We start from the raw sequence: 23,137 nt of genomic DNA on the forward strand, positions 1-23,137 counted from the left end.
GCAATACCATCTGAGTGGGGGCAGAGTGAGTAGTGTTGGAGGAGAGCGAGAGGGAAAAGGATACAAGGTAGTGGTCAGAGACTTGGAGGGGAGTTGCAGTGAGATTAGTAGAAGAACAGCATCTAGTAAAGATGAGGTCAAGCGTATTGCCTGCATTGTGAGTAGGGGGGGACGGTGAGAGGGTGAGATCAAAAGAGGAGAGGAGTGGAAAGGAGGAGGCAGAGAGAAATGACTCAAAGGTAGACGTAGGGAGGTTAAAGTCACCCAGAACTGTGAGGGGTGAGCCATCCTCAGGAAAGGAACTTATCAAGGCGTCAAGCTCATTGATGAACTCTCCAAGGGAACCTGGAGGGCGATAAATGATAAGGATGTTAAGCTTGAATGGGCTAGTGACTGTGACAGCATGGAATTCAAATGAGGAGGTAGACAGATGGGTCAGGGGAGAAAGAGAGAATGTCCACTTGGGAGAGATGAGGATTCCAGTGCCACCACCCCGCTGACCAGATGCTCTCGGGGTATGCGAAAACACGTGGTCAGACGAGGAGAGAGCAGTAGGAGTAGCAGTGTTTTCTGTGGTAATCCATGTTTCCGTCAGCGCCAAGAAGTCGAGGGACTGGAGGGTAGCATAGGCTGAGATGAACTCTGCCTTGTTGGCCGCAGACCGGCAATTCCAGAGGCTGCCGGAGACCTGGAACTCCACATGGGTCGTGCGCGCTGGGACCACCACGTTAGAGTGGCAGCGGCCACGCGGTGTGAGGCGTTTGTGTGGCCTGTGCAGAGAGGAGAGAACAGGGATAGACAGACACATAGTTGACAGGCTACAGGAGAGGCTACACTAATGCAAAGGCGACTGGAATGAAAATTAACTAAACAACTGGGGAAGCGAGAGCGCAGGGCCTCCCTCACTAACCATTCACTGAAACACTCATATAACTTTTCCAACTTCCACTTTAGAAATATAATTGATGTAAACTACAATGGTTCAATGTTTCCAGGAATAGGCTAAAACTTAGTTTATTCAGCTAGATAACTTGGTACAGTATTCTTCCGTGAAACCCACCCAGTGCACCGTGTCCTATGACGCCGTAGCTAACTAGCATGCTAGCATCCAATAACACATGGTTAGCACCAATACACAATGTTAGCACCAATACTTGGTTACAACAAACTACCAATGGATCATACGTGTCCGTGTCTAGTTCCTTTCATAACGCAGAAGTGATTAAACGTTGACTAGCTAACACAAAGTCAGTCCTGCTAGCTACACAAGTGGACTACACGTCTCGAAAGTTCAGAAAGTTAATTTTACGTTGCAAAAATCTTATTGACTAAAAATGATACAGTACTGCTAGCTGCTAGAGTTGGCTAGCTAGCAATGGCTGCGTTTACCTTTATCTTACCTTTATCTTTGATACAAAGACAACTTTGTAGCTAGCTAACATTACACTAATCAAAACGTTCCGTTGTAATGTATTTAGTTTCTACAGTACTGCTAGTTGGTAAAGTTGGCTAGCTAGCAGTGGCTGTGGTGTTGTGGTGTTGACGCCGTTTGGAAAACGGTACGAACGAACGAATACAGCTGGCTAGCTAACCTTGTTAGTTTCTCAAAGCTACACCTTTATCCTTGATAAAAAGACAGCAAAGACAACTATGTAGCTAGCTAGCTAGCTAATCAAATCAAATCGTTCCGTTGTAATGAAATGTAATATTACCCGCGGAGCGAAGTACAGCACGACTACTCACTCCAGCATCCGGTCACCGTTTGTGTATTTATTATTACTTTTATTATTACGTGTTTTACTTTTCTATTATTTCCTTTCTCTGTGCATTGTTAGGAAGGACCCTTAACTAAGCATTTCCCTGTTAGTCTACACCTGTTGTTTACAAAGCATGTGACGAACAAAATTTGATTTGATTTCAAATTTGATTTGATTAATTAAACGTTGAACACCGTTCTGGCATACTGAATCGAGCAACGCGCTGTGACATTGATTAACCAATGGTGTGTTAGATACCACCCACAAATGTTTGATGACACCCCCTCATTATCATATTGGAGGAAGAAATACATAAATAAATGAATAAAATTAAAGTGCGATTAATAATAATATATATCTATTTATGTGTGCTTCATTCATCCATTTATTTATCTATGTGTGCATTTATTTATGTATCGATTTGTGGCAGGTTTGGTCCTCCATAGGTTGGAAGCCCAAAAGGGCTTATGTGAAAACCACACCACAAAAACAATACACAAATATAAGTAAAATAATGAATAAAAAGTGAGTGAAATCTGCCTGAAATCTGTCCACGTTAAGCAGATCCTTAATTATTAAGCAGGCATGGAGTTTTTGTATGTGGGGGGGGCAATGAGAGAGTGTCAAATTTAGTCAAGATAAACATGAATTGCTATTTTGATAAGTGAGACTTATTTGGTCTAATAGAAGTTTCGTAATGATTAGGTTGTTACGAGTGTGATGCAAGTAAAATCCTGGCAACTTTGATAAAAAAAAAAACACTTTATATCGGAGTCCCTGTTGAACTTCAAGATTGTCTAAGCATCTCACTCTCCATTGAATACACACGGTTGACATCAACACTCCTCATAAAATATTCAAAATGATTATTCAAATAACAAGATGTTTCCACCAATCCAAAGAGGAATAAGCAGGAGCAACGAATCCTATTGTCATTATATCATATCTCTAGTTTGATTATGTGTGTGTTCATGTGTGAGAGTGTGATACTTCCATCTGGTGGCATCCAGTCTTGCCAATTTAGGGACTTTGCCACTATATTTTTGAGAATTTTCAGAACCCTTCAGTGACTTTATTGGTAAAAGGGTCTATCGACAAATTCAGTTACTTTTCAGTCTGCCTTTGGGGAGTTTTCACACCGAAGGTTTCTATGTTTCTTTTATCTAGTGATCCATCAATGATTTGGTTAATTATTAGCTATAATAAAACCAAACGTTTTTAAATGCAAAGTGGTAATTGGATGTCTTATACAAACTCAGCTTGCAAGCTTAACATGATGTTTGCCCTTACTCATACTTTTCTTGACCCAAAATAGGTTTACTACAAGCATTGCTTTTAAAATGGCATGTAGACAAACAAATTGACACATCTTGATTTTAGAGATTTATTTTCAAAATCCACAACTAATCCACAAGTAAAATGTACACAGTTTCACAGAAATGTCCATTTTTTAAATTGGCAGATTTTCTTCTCATTTAGGCACTTCTCATTTAGGCACTTAGGCACCGTGGCGGATGAATCAGAATTAGTTGGGTAACATGGATAATTAAGATGTTTTCTTTGCATAATATGCTTATGTGAGATACTTGTCATATGTGAATGTATTGTTAAACCATGTGAAGGGATGGCGTGATTAACGGGGAACCAATTATTTGTCTCCACAATGTCTGTGCGCAAGTCACTCCCCTCAGTGAGCTTGTCCAGGAGTGGAGTCAAGAGGGGTTTACTTGAGATGGGAGTATCTAGAGTTGTCAATTGATTTATGCCATTGGATGAGCTAATGGTTCTGTTCTATACTGTACCAGGGAGAGACGGTTCCAGTTTGGGGTGGGAGGACCAGATACTGGTCTATACAATGAACACTGTTGATACAGCAGTTGCTGTCTGCTATGTTTTATAGATATCTTTCAAACAGAACTTAACCTTTGTGAACTGTTCCTAAGATCTGTTGTTCGTCATGTACGTTGAGAGGGGTGGGTCTTGGGTATAAAAGATCTTTGTACTTTTGTGTAATCACTTTTCAATGGTTCATTGAAGGTCAAGTGCTTTTGCAAAAGCATCTTAATTATTAAAGATGTAGTTTTAAGTATAACTGACTTGTGTGTGAAGTTTAACTCTCCTCATTTGGTAATGCAGAAATTAGCCAGCACAGCACTTACTATAGTCATTTATTTAACATCTTGAAATGAGAACATGTTTTTATTATGTTGAACTCTTCATGACAGAGTGTTAAAATTAGGTGAAATAAAAGTTACACTACACAAAAGGTACTCAATTGGTGGAACAACCCGCACACTTTCCTCCTCCCAGGTATTTTGTACCAGTTTCCGTCTCTGTACAAAGGCATGGTCTTAAAGCTATGGAAGATGGCAAAACATTTAATAATAATAACTGATTGGACTTACAGGGCACTTTTCTAGACACCCAAAGCGCTTTACAGTGTAAGGGAAAATTCACCACCCTAACCCCCTTACATACTGTTGCGATAAGTGCCATGGGAGTGACCACAAAGTTGGGACACCCGTTTAAGTCCCATCTTCTTAAATTTTATTGAGGAACATGACATTGTTCTTTAGCACTTCAACATTATTAAAAGGAAATTGGTGTTGTAAATTGGTTCAGTATACTGTATGGTATAAATTACAGTGATCTGTCTTTGAACTTACAGCCTTTCTGTTCATTTCAGAAGCATATTTGTATTTTGTTAGTCTGTCTTTCCCCCTGGTGGCATTCATACATCTTCGTGCCCACAATCTGAAAGGGAACACCATTGAATGTGAGACTTACTCACCCAACTCAGTTTTTTTCCTGCCAAAGGCTGAGCATCTGTTGAAGATCAAGAACATGATATATTACTATTAGAATGATAGGCTTGTAGGGAAACTAACAACGCTGCTCTATCAAATAGAATAACTCATCCATGCTTGGAATGGAATCCCTTATACTAGCTAGCTAATTTTAGGTGAGTAGCAGAAGGTTAGCCTCATACGAACCATCCTGATCTCGCGAGCTTACGTTCTGTGTCGCGAAACATCATGTAAGCGCGCGCGATCAGGATGTTCGTACGAGGCTAGCAAAAGGCTGGGTCAAAGACAGTACAGTATGTGCGTAGATAGAACAATGAGACAGATATTTCAGGAGATGAATACATTTGAAGCATCCGGTTGGCGTTTCCACTCATTAACAAATATGGTGATGAAAGGAAGCCCAGTGACGAACAGTGGGATATTTTTATTTTCATAAAAAAAAGAAAAAAACGTTTTCATCCCGCACAGTAGGTGGCGGCAATACAACGTTTTGGAAGTTGTGCTTCGTAAGACCCCAACAAAGAAGAATTCTCACTGAAATATAATTGGCAACACCTCAGAGAGTGATTAGCTAGTTAGTAGTCCTGCGTGGGTAATATTTGTTCCTGTCACACAGCGACAAGAATGCCAACACTGTCACTGTGTTCAGCATACAACTGCAAAAACCGCAGCCCCAAAGCTGGTGTAGGATTTTTTAGGTAAGTATTACAGTCTACTGTTAAAACTACCTCGAGAGCCACGTTTGATGCCTAGCTAACTAAATTCCTACGGTAGCTAGCTTAGGCAAACGCATACTAAAGTTCTAGCCAGCTGTAGTAGCTCGAGAAACAGAAAGCTCCGATTCACAATGTCTGCAAGCGTTCTAATATGATTATGTTAACTGTATATAATAACCGCAGTAAACTTGTTTTTACTTGCGGATATTCGAGGGTTAACTCGTCGATAGGTCTCTGACGGAAGGTCCTAGGATGATGAGTGATATATCTAGTATCAGATGACGGTAGAGAGCAAGGTACACCCATTGTTTTTACTAATAGTCGAACCAAAGATTTGTATTACTAACCCAAGATGGATCAGAGCCTGTCCTTTCCAATGTGGGCAAATGAATCATAGTAGGCAGAACCAAACACGAGCGAGTGAGATCCTGTTGGCACGTTCTAGCATTTATTTGCATATTTATTTTAGTGAACGCCTACTCTGTCCCGTGCTTGTGTAATAACTCAATTCGCCCTTGCACTCCTAAACAATGCAATTTTTATAAACTTTGGCGAAGGGTAAAGTCTAGAAAACGCAGTCGATTCTGTTTGACAGATTTTAATTTTGTAAACAGAACTATTGCATTAAAATGTTTCAGCAGATGACAAAATGTATATATGTATGTGTATGTATGTATGTATGTATGTGTGTATGTGTGTGTGTCTTCTCTTCTCTTCTCAAATTTGATTTGTCACATACATGTTAGGCAGATGTTATTGCAGGTGTAACGAAATGCTTGGGTTTCTAGCTCCAACAGTGCAGTAATATCTAACATCACCATATTTGCTAGCGAGTGGAAACACCAACCGGATGCTTCACATTTATACATTCTGTGAAATATCTGTCTCGTTCTGTGGTAGAACTCTACTCTTAACAGAGCCGGAAAGGAGGCAATATGCTGTTTTCTGGTGCTCAGCTGGTCTAGGACTGTTGTAAAAGTGCAATGCCAGTGATTGCACGTAAACAAAACAATGTTTGCATTCCCGTCCAGGAGGGTTAGCCCTATATGAAGATGACACACACTGCGTAGGGACTCCAGTTGCCGAATGGCCCCACATTTCTATTAGTTACGTCTAACTACTATGCTATATTTGACCAATTTACAAGGGTTATTTTCAAACGCTTCACATCCAGGTGAAATGGAGATGTAAAACCACATAATGTGAAGTCACTGACCCCACCTCATCCATGCTACATTCAATAGAATTTCAGTTTACCACATATCAGATTTAATTGGCATATTTCAATACCTTCCTATCCATATGATCTACAGACAAGAGTGGTGGTTTCCTTCAATTCTCTTGTCGAAGTTACACTTTTTTGTTCCTCCTCTTTGATAGCCCTATTTGGTAATACCAAGTCCATATTATGGCAAGAACAGCTCAAATAAGCAAATAGAAACAACAGTCCATCATTACTTTAAGACATGAAGGTCAGTCAATTTTGGAAACCTTGAAGAACTTTGAAAGTTTCTTATAGTGCAGTCGCAAAAACCATCAAGCTCCATGATGAAACTGGCTCTCAGGAGGACCGCCACAGGAAAGGAAGACCCAGAGTTACTTCTGCTGCAGATGATATGTTTATTCGAGTTCCCAGCCTCAGATTGCAGCCCAAATAAATGTTTCAGAGTTCAAGTAACAGACACATCTCAACATCAACTGTTCAGAGGAGACTGCGAGAATCAGGCCTTCATGGTCGAATTGCTGCAAAGAACCCATAACTAAAGGACACCAATAATAAGTAGAGGCTTGCTTGGGCCAAGAAACACGAGCAATGGACATTAGACCGGTGGAAATCCAGATTTTAGATTTTTGGTTCCAACCAGCGTGTCTTTGTGAGATGCAGAGTAGGTGAAAGGAAGATCTCCGTATGTGTGGTTCCCATCGTGAAGTGTGTGGGGGTGCTTTGCTGGTGACACTGTCAGGGATTTACACTTAACCAGCATGGCTACAACAGCATTCAGGTTTGCACTTAGTGGGACTATCATTTGTTTTTCAACAGGACAATGACCCAACACACCTCCAGGCTGTGTAAGGGCTATTTGACCAAGAAGGAGAGTGATGGAGTGCTGCATCAGATGACCTGGCCTCCACAATCACCCGACCTGAACCCACTTGAGATGGTTTGGGATAAGTTGGACTGCGGAGTGAAGGAAAAGCAGCCAACAAGTGCTCAGCATATGTGGGAACTCCTTTAAGACTGTTGGAAGTGCATTCCAGGTGACGCTGGTTGAGAGAATGCCAAGAGTGTGCAAAGCTGACGTCAAGGCAATAATTTTTTTTTTTAACTAGACAAGTCTGTTAAGAACAAATTCTTATTTACAATGACGGCCTACCGGAGAACAGTGTGTTACCTGCCTTGTTCAGGGGCAGAAGGACACATTTTTACCTTGTCAGCTTAGGGATTCGATCCAGCAACCTTTCGGTTACTGGCCCAACGCTACCTGCCGCCCCAAAGGGTGGCTACTTGGAATATTTTTTGATTTGATTAACACTTTTTTCTTTTTGGTTACTACATGATTCCATATACATTATTTCATAGTTTTGATGTCTTCACTATTAAACTACAAAGTAGTAAAAAATAAAGAAACCCTTGAATGAGTAGGTGTCCAAACTTTTGACTGGTACTGTAGGTCTCTGACCTCACTCATTGTCCACAGTAGGCTACACCACTTAGAATTGCTTCTTTCATTTTTTTCACAGATTTTTTACATGAGTTGTTCTCATGATGGGCCTAATTTTCAATAGCTCACTTTCCATATGCACTACAGATCTACAGACCATTGCAGTGGCTTCGTTGCCGCTTATCAAAGTTACACCTTTTTATTTTTTCAAAATTCCTCGCCTTTGTACTCTACGCTAAGTCTTTTTGAGATGATTTATGAGATTGGAGAACACGTTGGGAGGAATCTTAGACTTTGCCTCCATACAGAATCTTTCTAGATTCTTAATTCTGTGCATGTGGAGTGCCCTCTTCAATTCAAACCAGAGTTTTAATAGGGTTCAAGTCCGGAGACTGAGATGGCCATTGCAAAATGTTGATTTTTTTTGTGGTCAAATTACAATTTATTTGTGGATTTTGATCTGTGCTTGGGGTTATTGGTGTGGCTGGCTTCCGGATTAAGCGAGTAGTGTGTCAAGAAGCAGTGCGTAGGGGAGTTGCAGCGACGAGACAAGACTGTAACTACCAATTTGGATACCACGAAATTGGGGAGAAAAAGAGTAGATCTGTATGTGAATTAATAACCACAGTTGTAATACGATAAATATTTGTAGTAAAACAAAGGGGAGGAATAATAATAACATTTATAAGACAGGTCAAAGAACCCACCACACTTGTCTTTAGAGATCTATAGCTCATATGGACAGTGAGCTATTGAAAATTAGACCTACCAGAGGAAATATTCATGTAAAATCAGTGAAATGTAAAATTGAATTTCCCTCCTATGGAGGAGAGAGATCAGTGACCTACCATTGAGTGGTTTTAGATGTGTATGTCATGTGGACTGGAAGCTATTGAAAATGTTTTCTTTATGTGGATTAATAGAGGTCAGGGAACACACCACACTTGACTATAGATCTCTAGCATTTGGATTGGAAGCCATTAAAAATGAATTATTTATAGTCAGAACTTTTTAAAATGGGAATTCTAATAGGGACGTCAGTGATTTTGGCTCTCTAGGTCATGCAAGTAGGCCTCGGGGGGCCTGATCGGTGTCAGACTTTTTCCCCAGCTAACACACCTGAGTCCAATAATCAACTAACTATTAATGATCTTCAGTTTAGAATGCAATTAGTTGCGTACAAGTGAGCGAGCATAGGCCTATTTATGTTTGAGCTCATATTTTTACATAAAATTTGTTAAATAAACAATCACATTTTTAAATGTATTTGTTGAGAAAAAACAGTTGGTTTAAGATCTCTAGATCATTTAATTGAGACAGTTTTTCGGTTAACACCAGGTTCGGCTGATTGCACTTTTAAGACAGACCGAGAGTGCATAATATTCTCCCATTGAAACCACATTTTAAGTCACTTTGAAAATGGAATGGAGAGAGAAAAAAAGGCTGTACCTAGGCCTCTCTTGTCATCTGATTCTAAATATGTCATCCTAGGACCTTCCGTCGAATAGGTATTGACGAGAGAACTCTGAATATATATTAACCAATATCCAAAGGGGAAACAAATTGAGTTGTTGTAGACTTTCGAACTGTGCATGCTGGTAAGGAGTGATTTACATTGGAGGTGCTTTTTTGGTTGCTTGTACATTTTTATTTAGACCTTTTTTGGAAGTACACACTGGCCATAACTGGATTAAATGAAGAAAGTGATCAACTAATGTATATTGACATAACGCTTGTAGAGTATGAATCTGAGTGTTGGAGGTCTGGTTCAGCTAGCTAGTACAAATGGTTTGCAGGAGAATTTAGCTAGCTGACGTCAGCTAGTTTGATAATTGTACTTAAACTCTGCGCTGTGACAATGCTGTTCTCCTTAGAAGTCTGTTGAATAAACCATTCATGGATTTACTCTTTATTTGAAAGCTGTAATTGTGATGCCAATTTTGACGTATGAATGTTTTGGTAACAGATTCCCCAAAAATGATCCTGAAAGACGCAAACAATGGATTATTAATATGAAGTGTAAAGGGTGGAATCCGCAACAAAACCACCGTGTGTGCTCTGTTCACTTTGAAGACAAGTATATTTGCGGAAGGGACATACGTCAACGCCTCACGCCAGACGCAGTCCCGACTATATTCGACTATCCAAAAAACTTTCAAAAGAAGGTACTTTTAATACAACCTCTGACTTTTTTCCTCACTTGTTGCTCAACTCAGTACTTGATGTACGACGCAAACTGAGGTGCAATTGGCACATGCTCATTGGCGCTGAGTTGAGCAACACGATTTCTTTGCCAGATGAACAGGGATTATTTACTGGAGTTTTTCTCCAAGTAGACTTTCATATTTTCACCATATTGATCTTTGCAGAGTATTACCTGGGCAGTCAAAGATGTTTCCCCGAAGGTAAGTTATTTACTCACAAGAACAACCAATGGCTTATGCTATATGCCAGTAACTTGTGCAAAAAAATAGATCAACGATGCACTTTATTTTCAGGTGGCATGTGAGAACATGGAGTTCCAACTTCCACCCCTCAAGCACATAATAGAGGTAATGAAGGATGTGTAAACATTCAGTCTCTAATACAGGGTTAGGGATAGAGTCTCCAAGTTGATCGTTGATTCATTGGTCTGTTTTTTTTCTAATATGTCTCACTCTGGATCGAAAACCAATAAGAGTGTCATTAAAACAGTACTATACATTGTCTCCCATTCTTACCCAGATCACAGAGGCGTGGGAGTGGCTGGGTATGGACATCAGAGGGCCGCTACCCTTGACATTGAACGGACACCAGTACGTTCTGACCTTGACAGACTTCTACTCCAAATGGGTGGAGGCCTTCCCCCTGAGAGGTTGTAGCTCTACTGAGATAGCACAGCATGTAGCTGAAGTCATCTCTCACTTTGGCTTCCCTTTTGGAATCCTTGTTCGACTGAAGAAGAACTTTACCAGTAAGGTGAGAGGTATATTTTGTCACATCATGCTTTTGTGTATATATATAGTGTATGTGTAACAGGTATGTGGACACCCATTCAAATTAGTGGATTCGGCTATTTCAGCCACTCCCATTGCTGACAGGTGTATAAAATCGAACACACAGCCATAGCTTTACTGAAGAGCTGTGACTTTCAATGTGGCACTGTCAGATGCCACCTTTCCAACAAGTCACTTCGTCAAATTTCTGCCCCGGTCAACTGCTAGTGCTGTTATTGTGGAGTTACTGCCTTTTTTAAGCAACATCAGCACATGAACTGTTCGTCAGGAGCTTCATGAAATGGGTTTCCATGGCCAAGCAGCCACAATGCCAAGCGTCGGCTGGAGTGGTGTAAAGCTTGCCGTCATTGGACCCTGAAGCAATTGAAATGCGTTCTCTGGAGTGATGAGTCACGGTACACCATCTGCCAGTCTGACGGACAAATCTGGTTTTGGCAGATGCCAGGAGAATGCTACCTGCCCCAATGCATAGTGCCAACTGTGAAGTTTGGTGATGGAGGAGGATTAATGGTCTTGGCCTGTTTTATATTATGATTTATTTTTTATGGTTCTGGCTAGGTCCCTTAGTTTCCGAAGGGAAATCTTAATGCTACAGCATACAATGACGTTCTGTATGATTCTGTGCTTCCAACTTCGTGGCAACAGTTTGGGGAAGGCCTTTTCCTGTTTCAGCATGACAATGCCCCCATGCACAAAGTGAGGTCCATGGTCCATACAGAAATGGTTTGTTGAGATCAGTGTGGAAGAACTTGACTAGCCTGCACAAAGCCCTTACCTCAACACCATCAAACACCTTTGGAACGCAGATTGCGATCCAGGCATAATCGCCCAACATCAGTCCCTGACTTCACAAATGTTCTTGTGGCTGAATGGCAACAAGTCCCTGCAGAAATGTTCCAACATTAGTCCGAAGCCTTCCCAGGAGAGTGGAGGCTGTTATAGCAGCAAAGGGGGACCAACTCCATATTAATGCCCATGATTTTGGAAGGAAATGTTCGAGCCGGTGTCAACATACTGTTGGTCATGTAGTGTACCTTGCAAAAGTACTACTTTGATATTGGTTCATATATGCAGTAAAGGTCAATAGGTCAGAAGTGGTTCGTTAGACAACCATGAGCTGTTTCCATTTATTCATGTTTCAGATCAATGTTGCTTTGAAGAGTCGTCTGAAGTTGAGTGGGTTCTCTCTCTTATACCGTCATCAGCAAGTTGGATCACTGGATCTGACCACACAGACCCTGATCAGCAGGTTTGTGTTTTAGACACATTCCTTTCTATAACTTGCCTAGTTATATAATTGTACCTTTTTTTAATTTTTTTTAAATATGGTGTTTAATTTCATATTTGACCATAGTGACCTTCACCCCAACAGGATGGTGTCTGATCTTGTGAATGACCATCCATACAACTGGGATGTCTGCCTCCCTGCAAAGGTGTTCAGCCTGTGTTTCAAGGAGCACCCCAAGACCAAGCAGAGACCTTTCTCTCTGCTGTGCTGCAAAGGACCACAGCCGGTCACCACTCCTAGGGATCTGTCTGTAAGTTTACTCTGTAGTTATAGCTTAACTCTTATCATAATGGATTGCATTACAATTGAATGGGTGCATTTCTGCCTGTCCTTTTTATATTTCCTACAGTTCAGTCCTGCAGAGCTCAGAGAGAGTTCCTTTGCAATTCAGTCAAATCAAGAGGGTGGGCATGACACTGATCTGCAAGGTGAGCGCAATCCCTGTACCGTAGCAGGGATTTTTCTGCCATTGTAATCCTTTATTGGGTCACCTAAGTCCAAACAGTAAGAAATGTATTTATACAGTACCAGTCAAAAGTTTGGATACCTACTCATTCAAGGGTTTTTTATTTTTATTTCCTACATTGTAGAATAATAGTGAAGACATTAAAATTATGAAATAACACATATGGAATCATGTAGTAACCAAAAGTCTTAAACAAATCAAAATATATGTTCTATTTTAGATTCTTCAAAGTAGCTGCACTTTGCCTTTGACAGCTTTGCAGACTTCTGGAATTCTCTCAACCAGCTTTACGAGGAATGCCTTTCCAACTGTTTTGAAGGAGTTCCCACATGCTGAGTACTTGTTGGTTGCTTTCTTTCACTCTGCGGAACAACTTATCCCAAACCATCTCAATTGTTATTGAGGTTGGGTGATTGCCTGGAGGTGTGTTTTGGGTCATTGTCCTGTTGAAAAACAAATGATAGTCCCACTAAGTTCAAACCAGATGAGATGGCATATCACTGCAGAGTGCTGTGGTAGCCATGCTGGTTAAGTGTGCCTTGAATTCTAAATAAATCACTGACAGTGTTACCAGCAAAGCACCCCCACACCATCACTCCTCCTCCATGCTTCACGGTGGGAACCGCACATGCAGATATCATCCATTCACCTACTCTGCGCCTCAAAGACACAGCGGTTGGAAAATATCAGACCAAAGGACAGATTTCCACCGGTCTAATGTCCATTGCTCGTGTTTCTTGGCCCAAGCAAGTCTCTTCTTCTTATTGGTGTCCTTTAGTAGTGGTTTCTTCACAGCAATTTGACCTTGAAGGCCTGCTTCACGCAGTCTCCTCTGAACAGTTGATGTTGACATGTCTGTTACTTGAACATTGAAGCATTTATTTGGGCTGCAAATTCTGAGGCTGGTAACTCTTAATGAACTTATCCTCTGCAGCAGAGGTAACTCTGGGTCGTCCTTTCCTGTGGCGGTCCTCATGAGAGCCAGTTTCATCATAGAGCTTGATGTTTTTTGCGACTGCACTTGAAGAAACGTTCAAAGTTCTTGACATTTTCCAGATTGACTGACCTTCATGTCTTAAAGTAATCATGGACTGGTTCTATTTGCTTATTTGAGCTGTTCTTGCCATAATATGGACCCCTACAACTGATTGGCTCAAATGCATTAAGAAGGAAATTCCACAAATTACATTTTAACAAGGCACACCTGTTAATTGAAATGCATTCCAGGTGACTACCTCCATGATGGTTGAGAAAATGCCAAGAGTGTGCAAAGCTGTCATCAAGGCAAAGGGTGGCTACTTTGAAGAATCTCAAATCTAAAATATATTTTGATTTGTTTAACACTTTTTTTTGGTTACTACATGATTCCATGTGTTATTTCATAGTTTTGATGTCTTCACTCTTACTCTAGAAGGTAGTAAAAATAAAAACCCTTGAATGAGTAGGTGTCCAAACTTTTGACTGGTACAATGTGTATATATAATACATTCTAAATTAATATCTACATTGCCAAGATGGGGCCCTTAATTTAAAAAAAAAAAAAATTTTAGCAGATTTTTTTTGTGATTGAAAACACAGAAAGAGTTTAACTTAAACGACTCTAAAACCAGATTCAAAGAATGTAGAAAATATAATCAATCTATATATAAACTCGGCAAAATAAGAAACGTCACTTTTTCAGCACCCTGTCTTTAAAAGAATGTAAAAATCCAAAATTTCACATATTAATTGTAAAAGGTTTAAACACTTTCCCATGCTTGTTCAGTGAAATATAAACAATTAACGAACGTTCCACAGGTGCATGTTCATTAAGACACTAACAGCTTGCAGACAGTAGGCAAATAAGGTCGCAGTTATGAAATCTTAGGACACTAAAGAGGCCTTTCTACTGACTGAAAGACACCAAAATAAATATGCCCAGGGTCCCTGCTCATCTGTGTGAACATGCCTTAAGCATGCTGCAAGGAGGCATGAGGATTGTAGATGTGCCCTGGCCACAAATTGCAATGTCCGTACTTTGAGACGCTAAGACAGCGCTACAGGGAGACACGACGGACAGCTGATCGTCCTCGCAGTGGCAGACCACATGTAACAACAGCTGCACAGGATTGGTACATCCGAACATCACACCTGCGGGACAGGTACAGGATGGCAACAACTGCCCGAGTTACACCAGGAACGCACAATCCCTCCATCAGTGCTCAGACTGGCCGCAATGGGCTGAGAGCGGCTGGACTGAGGGCTTGTAGGCCTGTTGTAAGGCAGGTTCTCACCGGCAACAACGTTGTCTATGGGCACAAACCCACCGTCGCTGGACCAGACAGGACTGGCAAAAAGTGCTCTTCACTGACGAGTCGCTGTCTTGTCTCACCAGGGGTGGTGGTTGGATTTGCGTTTATCGTCGAAGGAATGAGCGTTACATCGAGGCCTGTACTCTGGAGCGGGATCGAGGTGGAGGGTCCGTCATGGTCTGGGGCGGTGTCACAGCATCATCGGACTGAGCTTGTTGTCATTGCAGGCGATCTCAGCGCTGTGCGCTACGGGGAAGACATCCTCCTCCCTCATGTGGTACCCTCCCTGCAGGCTCATCTTGACATGACCCTCCAGCATGACAATGCCACCAGCCATACTGCTCGTTCTGTGTGATTTCCTGCAAGACAGGAATGTCAGTGTTCTGCCATGGCCAGCGACGAGCCCGGATCTCAATCCCATTGAGCACGTCTGGGACCTGTTGGATCAGAGGGTGAGGGCTAGGGCCATTCCCCACAGAAATGTCCGGGAACTTGCAGGTGCCTTGGTGGAAGAGTGGGGTAACATCTCACAGTAAGAACTGGCAATTCTGGTGCAGTCCATGAGGAGGAGATGCACTGCAGTACTTAATGCAGCTGGTGGCCACACCAGATACTGACTTACTTTTGATTTGACACCCCCTCCCTCCTTTATTCAGGGACACATTCCATTTCTGTTAATCACATGTCTGTGGAATTTGTTCAGTTTCTGTTTAATCTTATGTTAATCCAAATATTTACACATGTTAAGTTTGCTGAAAATAAACTCAGTTGATAGTGAGGATGTTACTTAATTTTTTAGTGTATATATTTTTTTGAACTACTGGGAGATTTGAAAAAAGCCCAAAACAATTAATTTAGCACTGCATTAGCCATGGCTAAATTCTTAGGATTGCAGGAAATTGATTTATATGCAAAAATGTATCTACACTGCCAAGATGTGGCCTTTAAAAATGCCCCTAAGCACCTTTTGATCCAGAAAAAAACCCTGCTATAGTATATATCACACTGAGTTGATGCTTGAGGGACCAAATTCTTGCTTCGGTTGAATGGTATGGTTCCCAGCCAAGGTTGAGTTTGTGGCGTTCCCAGCTATCCCTTCAGTTCGATAGCTACAGTTTTACCTCTTCACTTTTCGAAAGATGTTTGAGAATAACTTGGTCTCAACGTATCTTTTGAATTGGGTGAATACTTAGTGTATTACATAGCGTGTTAACTGTTCTACATTTTATTGTAATTACCTTATGTCATGTTGCAATTTGTTGGTCATATTGTGTTTATGTGCATTTGTTATTACAGGCATGGTTGGCATTGAATCTGGGAAGGAAACAGCTGGAAAGAGCACAGTTACAAGGGTCTCCTTTTTTAGGAGCAACACCGAGAGTAACACGGACGGTAACACCATCAGTAACACGGACGGTAACACCATCAGTAACACGGACGGTAACACCATCAGTAACACGGACGGTAACACCATCAGTAACACGGATGGTAACCCCAACACCATCAGTAACCTGGACGGTAACCCCAACAGTGAACCATCCTCTGAAGATCATCATGCCATGGAAACCTGAATAATTTATTGGATGAGCGCTCTCCCATGTTGCCAAATGTTTTGGGAGTAGGTTATTTTGGTTTTCTAAGGTGTGATCATTTTGTTGAAAAACACTTTGGTTAAATGTTTGGCTGGTGTACTCTTTCAAGATTGTTAGCAGACATCAGTGTGGGTCAGGAATTTATGTACCACCTGCATCAATTCAATCAGCCAAAACAAATAGGTGATTAGGTAGGTGATTTATTAATGATAAGGTTATCCCTAAAAGCAATTGCTTTATTTTGAAATCAAATTATATTTGTCAAGTGCTGAATTTAACAGGTGTAGGTTGTACTGTGAAATGCTTACTTATGAGCCCTTAACCAACAATGCAGTTAAAAAGTACGAAAGGAAACGGTAACAATAAAATGGCAACCAGGCTCTATACAAGGAGTAACAGTACCTAGTCAATGTGTAGGGTATGAGGTAGTTGATGTAATATGTAGGGTTAAAAATGACTGGGCATTAAGGATAGATCATATACAGAGTGGCAGCAGTGTGTGTGTTGGAGTGTCAGTGTAGTATGTGTGGGTAGCGTCCAGTGAGTGCATAGAGCCAGTGCAAAAAAGGGGGGTCGATGTAAATGGTCGCGGTAGCCATATGATTAACTGTTCAGCAGTCTTATGGTTTGGGGGTAGAAGCTGTTAAGGAGCGCTTTGGTCCCAGACTTGTCTCTCCGGTCACGCTTGCTGTGCGGTAGCAGAGAGTTGTCTATGACTTGGGTGGCTGAAGTCTTTGACTATTTGTAAGGCCTTCCTCTTACACCGTCTGGTGTAGAGGTTCTGTATAGCAGGGAGCTTGGCCCCAGTGATGTACTGGGCTGTACACACTACCCTCTGTAGCGCCTTGTGGTCGGATGCCAAGCAGTTGCCATACCAAGAGCTGATGCAGCCAGTCAAGATGCTCTCAATGGTGCAGCTGTAGAACTTTTTAAAGATCTGAGCGCCCATGCCAAGCCTCCTGAGGGGGGAGAGGTGTTATCATGCCCTCTTCACAACTCTTGTGTTTGGACCGTGATCGGTCCTTAGTGATGTGTTCAATGAAGAACTTGAAGCTCTCGACCTGCTCCACTAGATGTGAATGGGGGTGTGCTCAGCCTTCTGTTTCCTGTAGTCCACTATAATCTAATTTTGCCTTGCTGACGTTGAGGGAGAGGTTGTCCTGGCACCACACTGCCAGGTCTCTGACCTTCCTGTAGGCTGGCTCATCGGTGATCAGACCTTACTTGATCCTGATTACAAAGGACATGAAGACAAATGCATTTCTAGCTATTTTAATCATATGTACCATATTAAGGGCTGTTGAGGCCATATTATAATTCCAGTTGGGAGCATGGATGCTGCCATGCTGGTGGGAGCACAGTCACTGATGTCTGACATGGGTAAATCCATTTGCATTTATTCACTTTTTAACAGCAACCCTTTTGATTTGAACATAACCTTACATCCGCATACTGAACCAAAATATAAACGCAACATACAACAATTTCAAAGATTTTACTGAGTAACAGTTAATATAAGGAAATCAATCCATTTTTAAATAAATGTAGGCCCTAATCTATAGATTTCACTTGACTGGGCAGGGGTGCAGCCATGGGTCAGAATGAGGTTTTTACCCACAAAAGGCCTTTATTACAGACATACTGTTTACACGTGGTGTCAGTTGTAAGGCCGGTTGGACGTACTGGCAAAATATCTAAAACAACGTTGGAAGCAGCTTATGGTAGAGTAATGTACTTTAAATTAGCTGGCAACAGCTCTGGTGGACATTCTTGCAGTCAGCATGCCAATTGCAAGCTCCCTCAACTTGAGACATCTGTGGCATTGTGTTGTATGACAAAATTTTATACAATTCTAGGATCTTTTAATTCAGCTCATGATAAATTGGACCAACACTTTACATGTTGCGTTTTATATTTTTGTTCAGGATATTTTATAATTTCCTTATTAGAAAAAAATTACTTGGTTTCTAGTGCAAGCAACTTGTGCTTGTCTTTTACTTTCAGTTTATCCACCAGCTTCAAACAGCTGAAAATACTTTATTTTTAGTTTATTGAAAAGCTATTTAATGGTACAATGATTCTGTCACAAATGAGAATGATTGTGAAACACTAAGTTAACTACTGCTGCAGCTATGTAAAGGACATTTTCTGAATTACAATGCAAAAATATTACATATAGCTTCTTTAACCTTTTTAATGAAAATTATTTAACATGTACACTTCGGGTCAACTTTGATCTCCTTGGTATTCAGGTCTAAAAGTAACTTTCTTACTACTTATTCCATGATCAAACATGTAGGGAAGTTTTTGTTTAAATCAAAAGGGATGTTTTAAAAAAGTGATCGAATTCAAATAGATTTACCCACTTGCAAATATTTCTCTCATTACTCTCATCAAAGGCTGGAATACGAACCACATGGAATTGAGTTATTTGTTAAATGCGAAGATACTTGTATGCTTTTATAATGTATTTATTATGTGTGTCTCTTGTTATTGTGAAGCATGCAGGTGATGGAGTTTTAACGAAATTTACAATTTTAAGAAATATTCTCAAAACAAAGTTGTCACTATTTGTGGACCTATGAAGGCAAGTGCTGTGTGCCCCATTCTGGCATATTGCACACACACACACTGCTTTTGGACAGCTGTTGGATGAGGGGTTTTACTAGGATGTATACAGCTACTACTAGAAGTGACTTTTTCGTAGCAGGTTAGGAGAATTGGGTTAGGGTTAGCTAAAATGCTGTCCTAAACTGCTACGAAGTCACTTCCGGTTCTAGCTGTACTCCATAAAGTCACAACTGGATGAGTGTTTTGTGATTCTCGCAGTGCATCATGGGATAACGGTGGCATTAGGGTGGGGGTGGGGAAGAAAGGGGGAGATGGAAAAGAGAAGACTAAAGGTAGAAAATAGGAAGAGAATGGTATTTCAAGGAGAAGAATAGTGAAATTCCACTTAAGAAAACAAATGTTTTTGATAGACAAAATACATCTGAGGCTTAAATTTACTGGGATTGATTCACCACCTGTATTATGCTTTTACAACACTTAAGAGCTTGATGTGAACAAAATATAGACCAACAATTTAAGCAACATTGCAGTTTATTACTAAAATAAATACACTGCTCAAAAAAATAAAGGGAACACTAAAATAACACATCCTAGATCTGAATGAATGAAATAATCTTATTAAATACTTTTTTCTTTATATAGTTGAATGTGCTGACAACAAAATCGCACAAAAATAATCAATGGAAATCCAATTTATCAACCCATGGAGGTCTGGATTTGGAGTCACACTCAAAATTAAAGTGGAAAACCACACTACAGGCTGATCCAACTTTGATGTAATGTCCTTAAAACAAGTCAAAATGAGGCTCAGTAGTGTGTGTGTGGCTTCCACGTGCCTGTATTACATTTACATTTAAGTCATTTAGCAGACGCTCTTATCCAGAGCGACTTACAAATTGGTGCATTCACCTTATGATATCCAGTGGAACAACCACTTTACAATAGTGCATCTAAATCTTTTAAGGGGGGGGGGGGTTAGAAGGATTACTTTATCCTATCCTAGGTATTCCTTAAAGAGGTGGGGTTTCAGGTGTCTCCGGAAGGTGGTGATTGACTCCGCTGTCCTGGCGTCGTGAGGGAGCTTGTTCCACCATTGGGGTGCCAGAGCAGCGAACAGTTTTGACTGGGCTGAGCGGGAACTGTGCTTCCTCAGAGGTAGGGGGGCCAGCAGGCCAGAGGTGGATGAACGCAGTGCCCTTGTTTGGGTGTAGGGCCTGATCAGAGCCTGAAGGTATGGAGGTGCCGTTCCCTTCACAGCTCCGTAGGCAATCACCATGGTCTTGTAGCGGATGCGAGCTTCAACTGGAAGCCAGTGGAGAGAGCGGAGGAGCGGGGTGACGTGAGAGAACTTGGGAAGGTTGAACACCAGACGGGCTGTATGACCTCCCTACAACACCTGGGCATGCTCCTGATGAGGTGGCGGATGGTCTCCTGAGAGATCTCCTCCCAGACCTGGACTAAAGCATCCGCCAACTCCTGGACAGTCTGTGGTGCAACGTGGCGTTGGTGGATGGAGTGAGACATGATGTCCCAGATGTGCTCAATTGGATTCAAGTCTGGGGAACGGGCGGGCCAGTCCATAGCATCAATGCCTTCCTCTTGCAGGAACTGCTGACACACTCCAGCCACATGAGGTCTAGCATTGTCTTGCATTAAGAGGAACCCAGGGCCAACCGCACCAGCATATGGTCTCACAAGGGGTCTGAGGATCTCATCTCGGTACCTAATGGCAGTCAGGCTACCTCTGGCGAGCACATGGAGGGCTGTGCGGCCCCCCAAAGAAATGCCACCCCAGACCATGACTGACCCACCGCCAAACCGGTCATGCTGGAGGATGTTGCAGGCAGCAGAACGTTCTCCACGGCGTCTCCAGGCTGTCACGTCTGTCACGTGCTTTCATCTGTGAAGAGCACAGGGCGCCAGTGGCAAATTTGCCAATCTTGGTGTTCTCTGGCATATGCCAAACGGCCTGCACGGTGTTGGGCTGTAAGCACAACCCCCACCTGTGGACGTCGGGCCCTCATTCCACCCTCATGGAGTCTTTCTGACCGTTTGAGCAGACACATACACATTTGTGGCCTGCTGGAGGTCATTTTGCAGGGCTCTGGCAGTGCTCCTCCTGCTCCTCCTTGCACAAAGGCGGAGGTAGCGGTCCTGCTGCTGGGTTGTTGCCCTCCTACGGCCTCCTCCACGTCTCCTGATGTACTGGCCTGTCTCCTGGTAGCGCCTCCATGCTCTGGACACTACGCTGACAGACACAGCAAACCTTCTTGCCACAGCTCGCATTGATGTGCCATCCTGGATGAGCTGCACTACCTGAGCCACTTGTGTGGGTTGTAGACTCCGTCTCATGCTACCACTAGAGTGAAAGCACCGCCGGCATTCAAAAGTGACCAAAACATCAGCCAGGAAGCATAGGAACTGAGAAGTGGTCTGTGGTCACCACCTGCAGAACCACTCCTTTATTGGGGGTGTCTTGCTAATTGCCTATAATTTCCACCTGTTGTCTATCCCATTTGCACAACAGCATGTGAAATGTATTGTCAATCAGTTGCTTCCTAAGTGGACAGTTTGATTTCACAGAAGTGTGATTGAGTTGGAGTTACATTGTGTTGTTTAAGTGTTCCCTTTTATTGGATTGGTGCCCTTCTTTGCGCGGTATTGGAAAACCTCCCTGGTCTTTGTGGTTGAATCTTGTTTTTTTTTTATATTCACTGCTAGACTGAGGGACCTTACAATTATCTGTATTATTTTGTGTGGGGTACGGAGAGGTAGTCATTCAAGATTGATATTAAACACTATTATTGAACACAGAGTGAGTCTATGCAATGTATTATGACTTGTTAAGCTGATGTTTACTCCAGAACTTATTTAGGCTTGTCATAACAAAGGGCTTGAATACCTATTGACTCCAGACATTTCAACTTTACATTTTTTATGAATTTGTAAACATTTCTAAAAGCATAATTCCACTTTGACATTATGGGGTATTGTGTGCGTGTAGGCCAATAACATCTCAATGTAATCAATTGTAAATTCAGGCTGTAACACAAAATGTGGAAAAAGTCAAGGGGTGTGAATACTTTCTGAGCGCTCTGTATGGTTTTTCGGCAATGGGAAAATGCGGGACAATGCTGTCCAAGCAAGGGATAGCATCGGCACGTTGGGGCTAGCCTGTGATACAGTATAATAACTAGTGTCTTTGCGGTTCAGGAAGATCAGGTGTCGTGTAACAATTGTGACACATGAGGCTGTCTTTCCCATTTGTGAAACTGTGAGGGAAAACCAGGTTGAGAGGTTACTAGGTCAGGGTTGGGCAGAGGGTCTGACTAGTTCCCATGATGAATTGTTATGATAGGCTTGTTGGGATAGGTTTATTGTTGTTAGTGGGAGAAGGGTTACTTTGGTTTGATTCAGGAATTTTGGTTTAGTTTCGGTTTAATTATCGAATCCGCAGTTGGGGAAACAGCACCACTGTTCGCCCCAGCGTCTTTAATATTGTTTTTTTTGTTCATGAAACGGAGGACAGGAACGTCCGGCAGCGTGGTAAAATAAATTGCAGTACATATTCTGCTGTTCTGTTGCGCGTACAATGATTTCCGAAGGGGAAAAACAGTTTGTTTGCATTAACTTTTTTGTTGTTGTAGTTTCACCAATTTAAGGATTCTAGCTTTTAAAGGGGCAATTCGAAAAACAACAAGTGCCCCGCCACTTGTTTTGGCAAAAGAGTTGAGGGATGGGGCTGGAGAAATTGAACCACACAAATTCATGAGATCAAAATGATAGTTTTAACCATGTTTTGAAGCTATACAGTGTTTGTGTACAATTACATTGTTAACTAACAATTGATTAAAAAACTAACAAGTGAACTAATGTAAAATATACTGTCTGTAAAATGTATATAGGATGTAGAAGCCTAAGTATTGTTGTCCATTAGTTTACACCAATTAGGTGGTAGGGTTAGGGGAAAATATATTTAAAAAATATATA

General features: G+C 41.6%; 1 protein-coding gene across 1 annotated transcript; it reads left to right on the top strand.

Annotated features, from left to right (window-relative positions):
* The first annotated feature begins 4,804 nt into the window (after positions 1-4,804).
* On the top strand, positions 4,805-21,962 carry LOC106606894 (uncharacterized). Its single transcript, XM_014203350.3, has 9 exons — positions 4,805-5,262; positions 9,910-10,108; positions 10,313-10,348; positions 10,442-10,495; positions 10,668-10,901; positions 12,082-12,188; positions 12,312-12,477; positions 12,577-12,655; positions 16,281-21,962. The coding sequence occupies exons 1-9, from the start codon at positions 5,189-5,191 to the stop codon at positions 16,553-16,555; spliced, it is 1,224 nt and encodes a 407-aa protein (XP_014058825.3). The 5' UTR covers positions 4,805-5,188; the 3' UTR covers positions 16,556-21,962.
* The last annotated feature ends 1,175 nt before the right edge of the window (positions 21,963-23,137 follow it).

Source organism: Salmo salar, chromosome 06 (assembly GCF_965601325.2).
Source record: "Salmo salar chromosome 06, fSalSal1, whole genome shotgun sequence".
In the NCBI taxonomy this organism is placed as follows: Eukaryota; Metazoa; Chordata; class Actinopteri; order Salmoniformes; family Salmonidae; genus Salmo; species Salmo salar.